The following is a 15,691-nucleotide window of genomic DNA, read 5'->3' as shown; positions in this document are numbered from 1 at the left end:
TTCACCAGTCCTGACATCCTTGCATCCACCAGCGTGCTCCTTTAAGTTCAGCCCATTCCATCAACTCATCTTCAAGTGTCATCCTCTGCAAAGTTTTCTTCAAGACTTCCTGGAGCCTCTCTATAGAATCAGCTAGGTTTCAAGGGATAATTAAATGACTGGAGAAAGAAAAGGGCTTGGTAAGCCTCCCTTCCCACTTTCACTTGCATTCTTTGAGGTGATTGAAACAGTAAAGAGCCATTTAATCAGTTTTGGTTGCATCCTGAGTGGGTCTAGGTGAGACTTGCCCTAGGAAATCTTTTGGGCTCAATGATTGTCTGCTTCTGTTGGATGGAATCAGGACTCTTCAACCTAGCATTTACCAACTAGCTGTGCATCTGCAGCAAGTTACTTAATGTTTCTTTGCCTCAGCATCCTCTCTGTAAAATGAGAGCATTAGTCTTGCTCCAACTTCGAGGGCATGGACAGCTCTGGGATTTCATATCCAAGACCCTTAAACATCCCACAATCCTTCCCCCAAACACTTCTCCTCCTAATACCTCCCTCAGTTTGGGTCAGGCCTGGAACAAAAAGGCATACGAAATGGTAGAAAAAGTGTCCATGACTACTTCTGACTTAGATGAAGAGACCAATGAAAATAGTAATGACTCTGTTTGCTTCAGCAGGACATATACTAAAATAGGAGCTATACAAAGAAGATTAGCATGGACTCTGTGCAAGAATGACACACAAATTTGTGAAACATTCCATATATTAAAAATAAATAAATAATAAAGAGAAAAGGAAACAATTAAAAAGAAAATAGTGATAGCTGTGTCCATCTCAAAGAAAAGCCCAGGAGATTTCCTTTAATTAACCCCCTTTTAAGATAGAACATTAGGAGACCGGAACATATGATACAGGAGGTACTGGGAGGGTCCCTCTTTGTCAATGTTTTGTCTTGGGGTGGGGAGTCGATGTCTTCTCAAAGTTTCAGAAACACCATCCACTGACCGAGCATTCAAGGGGGAAGAGGAGAATGGCAGCCACATTTGTTGATTGGGTGAGTTTGGGGAGAAATAGACACACAAAGGTCAAACATAACTTCCTAATTAACACTTCCCTCCATTCACAATTCCCTTCTCCCATTCTTCTCTCCTTTCTTTTACTGAAAAAAACCCAGTTTTTCCTGAAACTATAAAAAGACCCCAGTATTTTTACATAATTTACACCTCAAAGATTAGAAACCAGAAATAGAGACCTTTTTCAACCCTTCCGGAAGCAAAGTGCATTATCCCTCCGGCCACGTGTCTCAAATCTTGATGCATCAGAATCATCTGGGTGCTTTGAAATTCAAGATGATTCCTACGAGTTACCATAAATCAACTCAGAATTCCCTGGAGTGGGGCCCAGGGATCTGTATTTCTGACAAGCTCCCACAGGTGATTCCTTTCCCCACAGCATTTGAGAACTTCAGCTCAATGACCTAATCAGAGTCCTGCCATTGCTAATAACTGGTCTCAATTTTTTCATATATGTGTGTGTGTGTGTGTGTGTGTGTGTGTGTATATATATATATATATATATATATATATATATATATATATTATTTTTAGTAGAGATGGGATTTTGCCATGTTGCCCAGACTAGTATTGAACTCCTAAGCTAAGCAATCTTCCTGTCTCTGCCTCCCAAAATGTTGGGATTACAGGTGTAAGCCACTGCACCCGGCCGATAGCTGGTTTCATTTACTCTATTTCTTGACCACTCTAATCCATTTTGAAGTAAAAATGCTCCAATTATTATGCTGTTTTAGAACACGGTAAGCATGTCATGTGCTAATTATGGCCAGTGACATCATAAAAGAAAAGTGCATTACTGAATGCTTTCAATTTCTTATAATGATGGTAAGGTGGCATGTCATGGGGCCTATTTAGCCCCAGACATCACTCCAAAGAATTCCAAACAGATATAGACAAGTGCCCTTAGGGCCCAGATCCCTTCCCCTCAGGCTGTTTACCCAGGGAATAGGATGTCCTGGGGCAAGTTTCCCCTAAGTGAAGTGTTGATAAGTCTGCTTATCAGAAAGATATTGCTGGGGGTGTGATATGTAGGGCATCTACATTTTCTTGATAGGTAGTCATATGAAAGCTGACAAAGAAAAAAAAGGGCAGTGATGTGGTGCAATGTCAACAGACAGCTGTCCCCTGCCTCTTGACAAATAGGATGACTTGCATTGCTGAGCGATGTGATCACCACCAAAGGAATGGCCCTCTCATATTTCTTCCTGATTCACATATTCAGCAGGGTTAGCTTGTCCTCCCCTCCCTCTTCAGCTTCCCAGACACTGAGTCTGGAATGAAAATTCACCTGCCTCTGAGTTGGCTCCTAATGGGGGCGGGAGTGTTACTTGGGTTCCCAGGTTGGAAGATTATCTCACCCGGCCCCAGCTATATAAGCTGACCGGTGTGGAGGGGCCCAGCAAGGCCAACTCCAGGGATTCCTTCCACGACAGAAAAATATACAAGACTCCTTCAGCCAACATGATGGTACTGAAAGTAGAGGAACTGGTATGTAAGATGCATTAATTTTATAAAATGAAAACTGGTTCATCTTGGTTTTTATTTGAAAATTGAAATGCCCTTTGCTTTCAGGTGTAATGCAAGGGAACTCTGAAAATGTCATATATGGAAAAAGGTTGATGTGATGAAACAAGTGAAATTGGAAAAAAAAATGGAGCTACCAGTAATGAATTCTCTGCATATTTCCTATTTAATATCTTCTCCTTTGGTTTTATTACTACAGTGTGGAATCATGTGTAGTTATCAAAATGTCTTAGGGGAGAAGTGTTATTGAAAGAATGTAAGCCCGGAAACTTTACAATAAGGCGAAACTCATCAAAAGTACCTAAAGTTGAGTTTTAATTAAGCAGAGAAGGTTTGTGATTTTCCTAAAAGAAATGTGATTAAGCAGATTAAAAGTAGATTTAAATATGTCAACCTAACCCAAGCTTTGATTTAACCAAGAGAGTAGGACAAGCACCTGAAGGTAATTCTGGGACAATTGTAGCAGTGTGCATCGCAGCTTGAGATCTGAGAGTGCACTGCTCAAAGGTGGCTGTTCCCAGGGGAGAAGGACCAAGAGCCTCCTGCGGCATTGTCTGTGAAGAATGACCCAGGACGAGGCTGCTGCTTCTGACGCTGCCATCTTCTTCCCTCATAGGTCACTGGGAAGAAGAATGGCAATGGGGAGGCAGGGGAATTCCTTCCTGAGGATTTCAGAGATGGAGAGTATGAAGCTGCTGTTACTTTAGAGAAGCAGGAGGATCTGAAGACACTTCTAGCCCACCCTGTGACCCTGGGGGAGCAACAGTGGAAAAGCGAGAAACAACGAGAGGCAGAGGTGAGAGCCATCTGTGGGATCCACTAGTAGGATGTTGGGGCTGGGGTAGGGAATGGAAATGTCAGGGAAGGAGAAGAGAGAAACAAACCCAATCATTAAGATGTCTCTTTACCAGATTCTAACCCGTAAAGAGGCAACTTGTATGGAACAGGTTTTGGGAAATAATTCTTTGACAAGACTATGACCTCTGAATTCTGAATCAATGAATAAATGTGCTGTGACCATGTTTTGATGGAAAGATACACATGTCCAGTGAATTCCTGATGTTACACACCATGTAGTTAATCCCAAGCAAGGGAGATCTCTTTTTCTCAATAACATGGTCTGTGGTCCATAGATCATTGTTTAACTGTCTGCTATCTGTGTTGACACAATCTGTGTTTCTGGGTGAATTTTCCTTAATTACTAACACAGATAAAATTTGCTTTAGTTAGCTGTGGTCCCTGGACAGTCTGTTTTAGAAGGCTCTGCTTAGTGAAAGAGAATGACATTGATATTTCAGAGCTTAACATTTATTGTTAGATTCTTTTTATCATGCTCAAAAATTAAACCAAGTTTTGAGCATAATTTTAAAAATCCTTTAAAAATCTAAGACTTGCTTATGGCATTAATTACAAAGTCATCACTTAGAGACCAGATCATGTCCTCAATTGGTCAAGGGCTGATTCTACAAGCAACAGAAGTAAAGATGATGGCAATTAGCTGAAAATTAGACCCCCAGATAAATATCTGAATAAGAAATCCCTAAAATGAAGTCAAAGATTTATATAATTTTTAAAAAATGTTTTTGCTCAAACTGTTCACATGTTTATCTCAGACCTTGCAGATTTAGTTTAGACACAACCAGAATGCTTGTCAGTAGAACTCACCATATTTTTGAAATACGAATTTCTTTTTTAGCTCAAAAAGAAAAAACTAGAACAAAGATCAAAGCTTGAAAATTTAGAAGACCTTGAAATAATCATTCAACTGAAGAAAAGGAAAAAATACAGGAAAACTAAAGTTCCAGTTGTAAAGGAACCAGAACCTGAAATCATTGTAAGGGCTTTTTTTTTTGGTTTCCAGTAATACATGTCCAGTGTTGTGCTACAGGGGAGCAAATATCTGTGGAGGGTTTGATTGAATGCTGGCAAGCTCACGGTAACTCTCATGCTATATGTGTATATATATATATATATATATATATATATATATATATATATATATATATATTTTTTTTGGCTTTAGACGGAACCTGTGGATGTGCCTACATTTCTGAAGGCTGCTCTGGAGAATAAACTGCCAGTAGTAGAAAAATTCTTGTCAGACAAGAACAATCCAGATGTTTGTGATGAGGTAAGACTCATGCAAAGCACTGCAAAATCCAGCTCATTAATTTTATGTTTCTTATGCTTTACTCCAGTCTTGCTAATACAGTGCCAAAGTCCTTCCACCTGAAACAGTTTCCCCAGCTGTTGCTGTGTATGCCAGGAGCCTAATAGGAGAGTTCAGTGGTCCAAAAAATAAATAGATATTAGATCAGTGATATGGATTGCATTGTTTTTTGCACTCATATACATCTGGCTGATTTTTCAGTTTTTCTTTAACTTCTTAGATTCTTGGGATAAGACTTTTAATGTGGGCCAAAAAGTCACCTTTAGAGATATATTATTAGCATCATCTTTGATTAAAACCAAGCACGTCAACACTAGATAAGAAATCTGGAGATTGGAGTTCAGGGGCCAGTTGTACCACTACTTGGCTATTTGGTTTTGAGCAGCTAATTTGCATCCTCTGGGCTGTGGTTTCCTTATCTGTAAACATGGGGCATTGGAGTGAAATAATGCCTAAAGTTGTTCCAGCTCTAATAGTTCATTAGCCCATTCAAATAAAGCCAATTTATCAGAAATCACTAATCCTTTTATATTCTTTCCCCCATGAAGTGAAATTGGGGACCGCTTCTGAAGTTGAACTAAAAACATGTCTCCCATTCTCCTAAAAATGAATGGAAACTTTTTGATAGTCTAGCAACAGTCCCAGATGCAAGAAAGCTGTCTGATCTGCATGGTAATGCTACATGAACAAGGAAGGTGCAAGAGAGAAGAAACGGAGATGTCAGCATTTAGATAGTTTTGAGCCTTTAAGTTCACACTCCTCAACGTAGGCCTTTGAGCCCTTAGAAATGTATATTGGAGGAAGCTCAAATATTAGTTGCAGGATAATTGTTCTGATTCTGCAATTTTAGTTAACTTTGACATTTCTATTCATAAAGAAGCACGAGTTTCTATCAGTCAGGTCATCAGAATCTCCAGCTTCATAGCTCTTAAAAGGGTTTACGCACATTTTTATATTTATTGCTATCTCTGTTTAAAATCTCTGTTCTGATAGTATAAACGGACAGCTCTTCATAGAGCATGCTTGGAAGGACATTTGGCAATTGTGGAGAAGTTAATGGAAGCTGGAGCCCAGATCGAATTCCGTGATATGGTAAATATATTTCTTTGCTTGGGAATGAGCCAAAAGAAGTAGACTATATGAAGCTCCGGAAAACCTCCAATGCAAAACCGAGCTGATTGGATTGAAAATTGATCTGAGAGAACTAGGCAAAAGCTCATTTCTCCAAATAAAGGAAAGTTGGGAGATGAGAGTAGGTCATGTGAAAATATTTTCCATACATACTGAAAATAGAGGAATATTTCAGGGAAAAGAAGCAAGTGAAAGCTGTTAAACTGAATTCAATATCCTCATCAGCGAGTTAGTCATTCATTTTCGACACTTGCCTTTCAACAGCCTTGTCCCTCCATTGTTCACAAGGCAGCCTGCTTATGGTTGGCTGCCAGCAACATATACGAATTCTCTAGCTGCACACTTTATATGATAGATGCCAACTGCTACCAATGAGATTTGGGGCTAGACTGCATATGAAATGAATTGCATCTATGGAAAGTAGCTGCTATTCAGACCTCAATAATTCAATCACTGTGATTTCTACGAAGACCAGTATGCAGCATAATTTATGAACTGAAGATTGAGCTGGGAAAATTCTTTATGTATTTATATGCAGCTCATTTTGACTTTATAGCAAAGCGGCAACGGGATATCAAAGAAATCCAAGGGACTTGGCCAAAATTGAATCCAAAACATAAACACATTGAAAAAAAATCAAGAAACAAAATATGAAGTTTGCATGGAAACTAAAAATCATGAGTGTGGGATTAAGGCCAGGGGCATACCAACCACATAGATCAGTGAGGAGAGGGTCTCCTAGGGGTAACTATACACGTTACAACTGTAGACACAAGTGACTACAGTTGAGGTACAGAGACTGTGCTAGCAAAAATGAGAGCAGAAAACCCACAGAAGTAGAGAAAGAGCGACAGGGACCCTAGATGAGGTGTCAGATCCAGATTAAAATATTTTGGAAGGGACTACTTTTATTCTGCCAAAATTTTTAAATACATGTGTTTAGAACTTTTGTGTACATTTGACAAAAGAAGTTAGAAGTTCCAGGCAGAGGGGAGTTTGACTGTGTATTCTGCCTCTTATTAATTGTGTTTCCTTGGGCTAGAAATTTGAACTTTTTGGAACCTGGTTTTTCTTATCTGCAAAATGTGCATAGCAACACCTACCTCAAAATGTTGCTGGAAGAATCAAGGTGTCTAGAGTGTAGCACCATGTTGGCATGAGAAATGTCTCAATAAATGGCCATTCTTATTCTTTTAAAACATTATTAGGTTAAGAGCCTCCTAATAAGACACACATATGCACACACACACACACACACACACGTAATTTAGCTAACACATTTGGTAAGAACCTTCGACTCCAGTTAGAATTGTCAATCTAGATGGGGACAACTCATTATTATCACGGATGCCCTAGCAACCAGGTTCTAATTCCCCAGACCACATTCTCCTTCACATTGTCGGGTCTTCCCTCCTGGTATAGCTTGAATCCACAGCCATCCACTGGGCAAGCCGTGGAGGAAACCTGGATGTTTTAAAATTGTTGCTGAATAAAGGAGCAAAAATTAGCGCCCGAGATAAGGTATTCCTTCTTCTCCTTCTCCCTTCATTCACCCCTTCTCCCTCCCTGTCCCCCATCCTTCTCCACTTCTCCCACTCTTCCCCCTCCCCCTCCTCCTTCTCCCCTACCCGCCCTTCCCTCCTCCCCCACCCCTCCATCTCCTAACCTCGCCTCTCCATTAAAGTCATCTGGAGGCCCATGCTGTGTGCAGGCACCCTAGTGACCACTTCTCCCCCTCGCACATGTCTTGGGGTCTGGGACAGCCTCTGTCCTCATTCCTAGCGAATCAGCAGCGTTTTCCAATTTTCCAGTTGCTCAGCACAGCGCTGCATGTGGCGGTGAGGACTGGCCACTATGAGTGCGCGGAGCATCTTATCGCCTGTGAGGCAGACCTCAACGCCAAAGACAGAGTGAGTAGCTGGACACGCTCGGGTTTCCCAAAGCTTCATTGCTTTTGTATTTGGAATCACTCCCCCAAGCCTGGGTGCCCTTGCAGGACCCACTTCCTGGCCTCAGACCCACCTTGAACCTGTTGACTCTGCTTCTCTAGGAAGGAGATACCCCGTTGCATGATGCGGTGAGACTGAACCGCTATAAGATGATCCGACTCCTGATTATGTATGGCGCGGATCTCAACATCAAGAACTGTGTAAGTACTGGAAACAAGAAACACCGCTTGCAAGCTTTCCAATTTCCAGGAGCATTTCTTAAATAGGTGAAATGACTCCCACAATGGCAGTATTTGAGGGGTCTTCAATGGTCTAAATGCCCCTGCCCATTTCCCCAAGGACAGTGTTTATCTTGGCTAGGACCCAGTTCACATGGCCAGAGATGAGGGAAGTCATAGATACTGCTATGACCTCAGTGCCTGATACAGTGCATAGTAATTCTTTTACAATTTGGTCCTGGAAATGAAAGATAGTCAAAATTTGCTCATCCCCACAAACACCTAGAAGTCCAATCTGCTTTGGCCATTTCTGTCTGTGCAAGGGCTGAGGAAGTTAGAAATAAAGGCATCCACCATTTCCAAAATGTCCTAAAATTCCGCAAGGGTCAGTGCAGACAGTGAACTAAGGTTAATCAATATCCAATCTGAGTAATTCACAAAGTCCTTTTCCTCCTTACAGCAATGTGAAATGTCACCATTTTCTTCCAGGGGTAGCTGTGCTTTTGCCTGTATTTTTTTTCAGATAATTTCTATCCATTCTCCACTTGGATTTGTCTTCACATCTCTCAAAATAATTTCCTATATTTAGGCCCTGAAAATTCTTGTATAAGTACATATTAATTTAACTTCATCTGTAAGCAGGGAACATAACCAACTTTTCCTCATGGTCTCAATTTCCAGACAAACACCATCTAATATAAGCTTAAAAAATATTGCCCAGAGGAACAGGTATAAATTTCTGAAGAAATAATTTTAAAGACCCTTTTGAAGAATCACTTTACAAAAAAGAGTGGGGGGGGGGTGGGGAGGGAAACTCAGTCATCATATAAATGCAAATAATTTTCTCCCCTTATTTGTGTTGCAAAGACTGAGAGGAATATCTTATCGTTTAAAACAAATCTGGCTTGGTGACAGGATCAAAGAATGGTGATAAATGAAGATTGCTTGGGATGGGAAAGTGTTAACAGTAGGGCTTCCTCAGTCTAGATATTGGAATCGATCCTATCTAATAATTTTTTAAACTATCAGAAAAAGAGCAGGTTAAATGAAATCTTGAAAGCTGCAGAAAATGTGAAGTTTTTTTTCAGGCAGTGAGACACAACCAGCAGAGACAAATAGCATACAGGTTTAGGGAGACTGTGTAAGTAGCCAGAAAAATCACAATATAAATTTCAATGGAGAGAAGTGCAAGGAATTTATGGAAGAGTAGCCCAAAATATACAAAAAGGGCTCAGGGTTCTGAATTATCAGTTAGATATTAGCATCAGGTTTATGGAACTATTAATGTCATTGACCCAATGGATTGATGTTTCCCCCAAAGATCAATAACCTATTGATGCCATCTTAAGGAGATTGGGAGCAGCATACAATATTTTCTCATTATCCAAAACTGCATATTCATGTCTACTGATGATTGTTCCTAGAGAAAGACACTACAGAGGTGGGGAAGTTCCAAAATGAAGGTTATAGGGCCACTAATTTAAATACCTACAGATCTCATAATCTGACTGCAGACTGACCTCACTGTGCCGGGCAGATGGCCTAAGAGACTTCAATGTGTGGCTGTCAGGGTCTGTGCACATAACTCTTTTAAAGGTGGCCCTTCCCCAACCCAGTCTATGTTGCTCTGTGGAACCATGGGTACCATGTTTTTAACTCTTCTGATTTTTTCATAGAAGTCACAAATCCAGTTGGGAAACCTCTTGGTTTCCAACTGTTGCCAATTCATACTAATCTTAACAAAAATCTAAGTTCTGTTTGGGTCAAAACAAAACAGGTCTCTATTCTGGTTTGCATCTCAAAGCTGCCAATTTGCAGTCGCTGGGTTAAAAAGAAACTTCTCAATGAATAGAGATGGAAAAATTTTGGACTTCTCAGATCTATAGATGAGAATTGAGAGATGACATGGTTTTAATATTTTTAAATCTTGAGACACGTGCATAAGGGAAATCAAAATTTCGTCTCAAAAATTATTTGTTCACACATGTCATTGCCATCAACTCCAAGAAAAATACATTTCCTGGGAGAGACCATTGAAAATTCTGACAAGTTATGAAAAATCTGCTCCCAGGAACAGTAATAGTACCCAAGCAGTATCAATCAAAGAACTATCATTCAAATGGATAGGCACTGATTCTTGGTCCAAGAGGCATGCTCCCACCTCCGGGAGTCCATTCCACAGGATACTGGAAGATGTATGGAGACATTTTATAAATTTCAAAATGACTTGAGGTGCTCTTGACACATAGTGTCTAGGGACAAGGGATTTTACCAATACCTGGGATGGTCCCACGTGAAAAAGATTTTTGCTCTAAAATGGCAAAAGCATCCCTCTGAGAAACAGTGAAGGACTGGTTTGAGTATAAACTGCAGATCACTCCTGGTGGAAACCATGAAACACTGTTATAACATATACCTAATCCTTACCTCATGAAACACACACAGAGAATGTGAATTTACAGATGTCACCCACCTGAAAGTCAACTTTCCTTATCTCATTTGATTAGGCTGGGAAGACGCCGATGGATCTGGTGCTACACTGGCAGAATGGAACCAAAGCAATATTCGACAGCCTCAAAGAGAACTCCTACAAGACCTCTCGCATAGCTACATTCTGAGGCAAACAACAGACTCTTAATCAGTAAATGTTCACTGGCATTTTGAAGGCATGGCCCAAGAGAAGAGACACTAGCCATAAAATCTAGTTTCTATTTATCAACGTGTTGTGAAGATGTACCTAATGAAGTTTTGAGAAAGCACAGGGTTATAGGTGTTTAAATTTCCTTTAGTGAAACTCTTATTTATTTTTATGTATTCCTGTTTATTTATTTACTGCCACGCTACTGATATTCAGACCTTCATGATCATCTATTTGGTGAGCAGAGCTTCATTTGTATATAACACTTTCAGAGCCTTCCCACCCATAGGTAGTTCTTAAACCAGGTGAAAGAACTGATTATCACAGCCCTCTTTCCTCCTGAATTTTTAATGCAAAGTTTGAATGAAGCAAGGGAAAGCATGTAGGGACAGGAAAGGAAACAATGGAAGGAAAGTGATTCTGTGAAAAGGACAGTGAAGCCAGCTATTTTACCCCCAGGCTGGATTTTTTTTTTTTTTTTTTACCGAGTACACAGAGTACCCAAGTGAAGAGAACGTCATGAGTGTAAGTGCAAGTCAGTGGAAGGAGCGGCAAACTGGGACATGCAGAATTGAATTTGCTCAAAAAAGATGAAAGGAAATGCAAACTGTAAATGTATAAATGTATATTGTATTGTATGTACATTTTATATTCATAATAAAGGCAATCAAACTCTAAACCTCTAAGTCCTTCTATAAGTGTGGTGGAAATGTCCTATATGAAAAAAAAAGCTATATAGGAGGGTTTTTTTTTTCCATTGTTTTCCAAGTTTTGCAGATTAGAAATGTCCCGTACAACAGCACTCCCAGTATTTAATATGTATACAGATCACCTGGGGATCTGGTTAAAATGCAGATTTCTGATTCCGCTGGTCTCAGGTGGGGCCTGAGATTCTGCTTTTCTGATAAGCTCCCAGGTGACAGGCCACGAAATGCCACCACCACACTGAGCAGCTAGGCCGAGAGCCATAAAGACACAAAGGAATTCTAGCGAGCTTTCAGTCCCAGTGGTGTGTAGAAAGAGACCCCTGGTGGTCAGAATGATTTCTGCATGGTAAACCCGCATTTCTTACGAAGTTCCCATTAAGGCTTAACTAGTGACTTTTTTAAATTTAAAATTTAAGTTCTGGGGTACATGCGCAGGATGTGCAGCGGTGTTACATAGATAAACGTGTGCCATGGTGGTTTGCTGTACCTATCAACCCATCACTTAGGTATTAAGCCCAGCATGCATTAGCTATTTTTCCTAATGCTTTCCCTCCTCCCACCCCACCCCCTATACAGGTCCCAGTGTATTTTGTTCCCCTCCCTGTGTCCATGTGTTCTCATTGTTCAGCTCCCACCTATAAGTGAGAATGTGCGGTGTTTGGTTTTCTGCTCCTGTGTTAATTTGCTGAGAATAATGGCCTCTAGCTGCATCCATGCCCCTGCCAAGGACATGATCTCATTATTTTTATGGCTGCGTAGTATTCCATGGTGTATATCTACCATATTTTCTTTATCCAGTCTATTATTGATGGGCATTTGGGTTGGTTCCATGTCTTTGCAATTGTGAATAGTGCTGCAATGAACATATGCATGCATGTATCTTTGTAGTAGAATGATTTATATTCCTTTGGGTACATACCCAATAATGAGATTGCTAGGTCAAATGGTATTTCTGGTTCTAGATCTTTGAGGAATCACCACACCATTTTCCACAATGGATGAACTAATTTACATTCCCATCAACAGTGTAAAAGTGTTCCTATTTTTCTGCAACCTTGCCAGCATCTGTTATTTCTTGACTTTTTAAGTAACTCCATCCATCTGACGAAGCTCTAACATCCAGAATCTACAAGGAACTTAAATTTACAAGAAAAAACAACCCCATCAAAAAAGCGGGCAAAGCACACGAACAGACACTTCTCAAAAGAAGATATTCATGTGGCCAACAAACATCTGGAAAAGCTCAATATCACTGATCATTAGAAAAACGCAAATTAACTGGAGATTTAACAATTCTTGTAGACAGGGACTGGCAATGTCAAAGACTTCCCAGGAGAGAACACACAGGTCCATGATTTTTGACCTCCAGACCACCACAATAAAACTAATATCACAATAAAGTGAGTCACAATTTTTTTTGGTTTTCTAGTGCATACAAAAGTTATGTTTACATTATCCTGTGGTTTAATAATTGTGCTATAGCACGATGTCTAAAAAACACTGTACCTACCTTAACTTAAAAATACTTTATTGCTAAAAAAAATGCTAACGATCATCTGAGCCTTCAGTGAGTCATAATCGTTTTACTGGCGGAGGGTCTTCCCTCCATGTGGATGGCTGCTGACTGATGAGGGTGGTAGTTGATGAAGATTGGGATGGCTGTGTCAATTTATTGAAAGAAGACAACAATGAGCTTACCACATCAATTAACTCTTTCATAAAAGATTTATCTGTAGCATCTGATGCTATTTGATAGCATGTTACTATCAATAGAACATCTTTCAAAATTGGAGTACATCCTCTCAAACCCTGTTACTGCTTTATTAACTAAGTTGATGTAATATTCAAAATCCTTTTTTTGTCAGTTCAACAATGTTTACAGAATCTTCACTAGGAGTAGATTCCATCTCAAGAAACCACTTCCTTTGCTCATCCATAGGCAGCAACTTCTCAGCTGTTCAAGTTTTATGACAAGATTGCAACAATTCAGTCACATGTTCAGGCTCCACTTTTAGTTTTCTTGCTATTTCCACCACATCAACAGTTACTTACTCCACTGAAGTCTTGAACCCCTCCAAGTCATTCACACAGGTTGGAATTAACTTCTTTCAAATTCCAGTTAATGATATTTTTACCTCCTCCAATGACCCACGAATGTTCTTAATGGCATCTAGCATGGTGAATCCTTTCCAGAAGGTTTTGAATTTATTTTGCCCAGATCCATCAAAGGAATCGTTATCTATGGCATATAGCCTTATGAAATGTGTTTCTTAATAAGACTTGATTCAAAATGACTCCTTGATCCATGGGCTACAGAACGGATGTTGTGTAAGCAGGTATGAGAGTAACATTCATCTCCTTGTACATCCTCATCAGATGCACGTCTCCATCAGTCTTGGGTGACCAGGTGCATTTTCAATTAGCAGTAATGTTGTGAAAGGAATATTTTTTTTTCCTGAACAGTAGGTTTCAATGATGGGCTTAAAATATTCAATAAACTATGATGTAAAAAGATGTGCTATCATCAAGGATTTGTAGTAAAATTTATAGAGCACAGGCAAAGTAGATTTAGCATAATTCTTAACAACCCTAGGATTTTCAGAATGGTCAATGAGCATTGGTTTCAACTTAAAATCACCAGCTAACAAGGGAGTCAAAGCTTTGAAGCTTTGAAGCCAGGCATTGACTTCTCCTCTCTAGCTATCAAAGTCCTACATGGCATCTTCCAATAGAAGGCTGTTTCATCTACGTTGAAAATCTGTTGCTCAGTGTAGCCATGTTAATCAGTTATCTTAGCTAGATCTTCTGGATAACTCGCTGCAGCTTCTTTCTTCTATCAGCACTTGTGCTTCACCTTGCACTTTTATGTTACAGAGATGGCTTCTTTCCTCAAATCTCATGAACCAACTTCCGCTGCAGTTCTCCAACTGTTTTCAGCAGCTTCCTCACTTCTCAGCATTCATAGCATTGAAAGAGTTAGGGCCTCTGGATTAGGCTTTGGATTAAGGCATTATTGTAACTGGTTTGGTGTTCTATCCAGACCACAAAAACTTTCTCCATTCAGCAACAGAGCTGTTTTGCTTTATCATTTGTGTGTTCACTGGAGAAGCACCTTTAATTTCCTTCAAGAACTTTTCCTTTGCATTCACAACTTGAGTGAGAGGCATAGTTTTCAGCCTATCTTGGCTTTCTACATGCCTTTCTCAATAAGCTTAATCATTCCTAGCTTTTGATTGAGAGAGATGTGTGGTTCTTCCTTTCACTTGAACACTCAGAGGCCATTGTAGGGTTATTAATTGGCCTAATTTCAATATTGTTTTGTTTCAAGGAATGGGGAGGCCTGAAGAGAGGGAAGGAAATGGGGAAAGCTGGTCGATGGAGGAGTCAGAACACACACAACATTCATGGATTAAGTTCACTGTCCGATATGAGTGCAATTTGTGGCTACCTAAAACAGTTATAATAGTAAAATCAAAGAACACTAACCAACAAAACACATATAATAATAATGAAAAAGTTTTTAATATTGTGAAAATTACCAAAATGTGACAGGAGAGAGACAGGAAACAGGCACATGATGTTGAAAAAATGGCACCAATAGACTTGCTGTTTACAGAGGTGCCACATCTTCAACTTGTAAAAAATTCAGTATTTGCAAAGCACAATAAATTGAAGCACAATAAAAGGAGGTATGCCAGTAGTTCTTGGCCAGGTGCTAGGCCAGGTCCTAAGACCTGTGGTAAGAAAAAGAGATTGTCCATGACATGCCCTCCTGGAAGAGATGAATATTAAAGGAATAATGAGGAATAAATACATAGTCATGTGCCACAGAATGGTGTTTTGGCCAACAATGAACCACATATACAAAGGTGGTCCCATAAAAATAAAATGAAGCTGAAAAATTTCTATTGATAGCAACATCCTAGCTGTTGTAACATCATAGTACAGTGCATTACTTTTCTATGTTTGTTTAGATACACAATATACTTACCATTGTGTTATAGTTGCCTACAGTATTCAGTACAGTGACATGTCGTACAAGTGTGAAGCCTAAGAGCAATAGGCTGTATTGCTCATATAGCCTAGGTGTTTAGTAGGCTGTATCATTTAGGTTTGTGTAAGTAACACTCTGTGATGTTCACACAACAAAACCGCCTAATGATGCACCTTTCAGAACGTATCCCTGTCGTTAAGTGAGGCAGTAAGTGCACAGTATCTGTCTGTTGAAAATACGATGAAGGAAACAATACAGAGTGTCTAAGATGATGAGGCTTCTATAAAGACTTCTTTGAG

At 39.8% G+C, this 15,691-nt stretch overlaps 2 protein-coding genes and 1 non-coding gene across 5 annotated transcripts in view; 2 read left to right on the top strand and 1 right to left on the bottom strand.

Moving 5' to 3' along the window:
- The first annotated feature begins 651 nt into the window (after positions 1-651).
- Positions 652-756, top strand: LOC112441032 (U6 spliceosomal RNA). The gene has a single exon (XR_003029015.1). It is a non-coding gene; the product is annotated as a U6 spliceosomal RNA (small nuclear RNA).
- Positions 757-2,360: 1,604 nt separating this feature from the next.
- ANKRD1 (ankyrin repeat domain 1) lies at positions 2,361-11,370 on the top strand. The gene is made up of 9 exons (XM_003825354.5): positions 2,361-2,549; positions 3,202-3,381; positions 4,282-4,419; positions 4,609-4,716; positions 5,749-5,847; positions 7,309-7,407; positions 7,698-7,796; positions 7,937-8,035; positions 10,561-11,370. The coding sequence occupies exons 1-9, from the start codon at positions 2,523-2,525 to the stop codon at positions 10,669-10,671; spliced, it is 960 nt and encodes a 319-aa protein (XP_003825402.1). The 5' UTR covers positions 2,361-2,522; the 3' UTR covers positions 10,672-11,370.
- The window catches only part of RPP30 (ribonuclease P/MRP subunit p30), a 44,321-nt gene continuing 39,792 nt past the window's right edge, over positions 11,163-15,691 (bottom strand). Inside the window, exon 14 of one of the 3 annotated variants that reach the window (XR_008620002.3) lies at positions 11,163-14,738. The gene's annotated coding sequence lies outside the window, so the exon portion shown is untranslated. Of the gene's footprint in view, positions 14,739-14,904; positions 15,171-15,691 lie in introns of those variants that run through there. The other 2 variants (XR_008620001.2, XR_008620003.2) reach the window with 2 other exon arrangements.

This window comes from Pan paniscus, chromosome 8, assembly GCF_029289425.2.
Source record: "Pan paniscus chromosome 8, NHGRI_mPanPan1-v2.0_pri, whole genome shotgun sequence".
Taxonomy (NCBI): domain Eukaryota; kingdom Metazoa; phylum Chordata; class Mammalia; order Primates; family Hominidae; genus Pan; species Pan paniscus.
The sequence above is the reverse complement of the archived record's forward strand: the minus strand, read 5'-3'. Positions and strand labels throughout refer to the sequence as shown.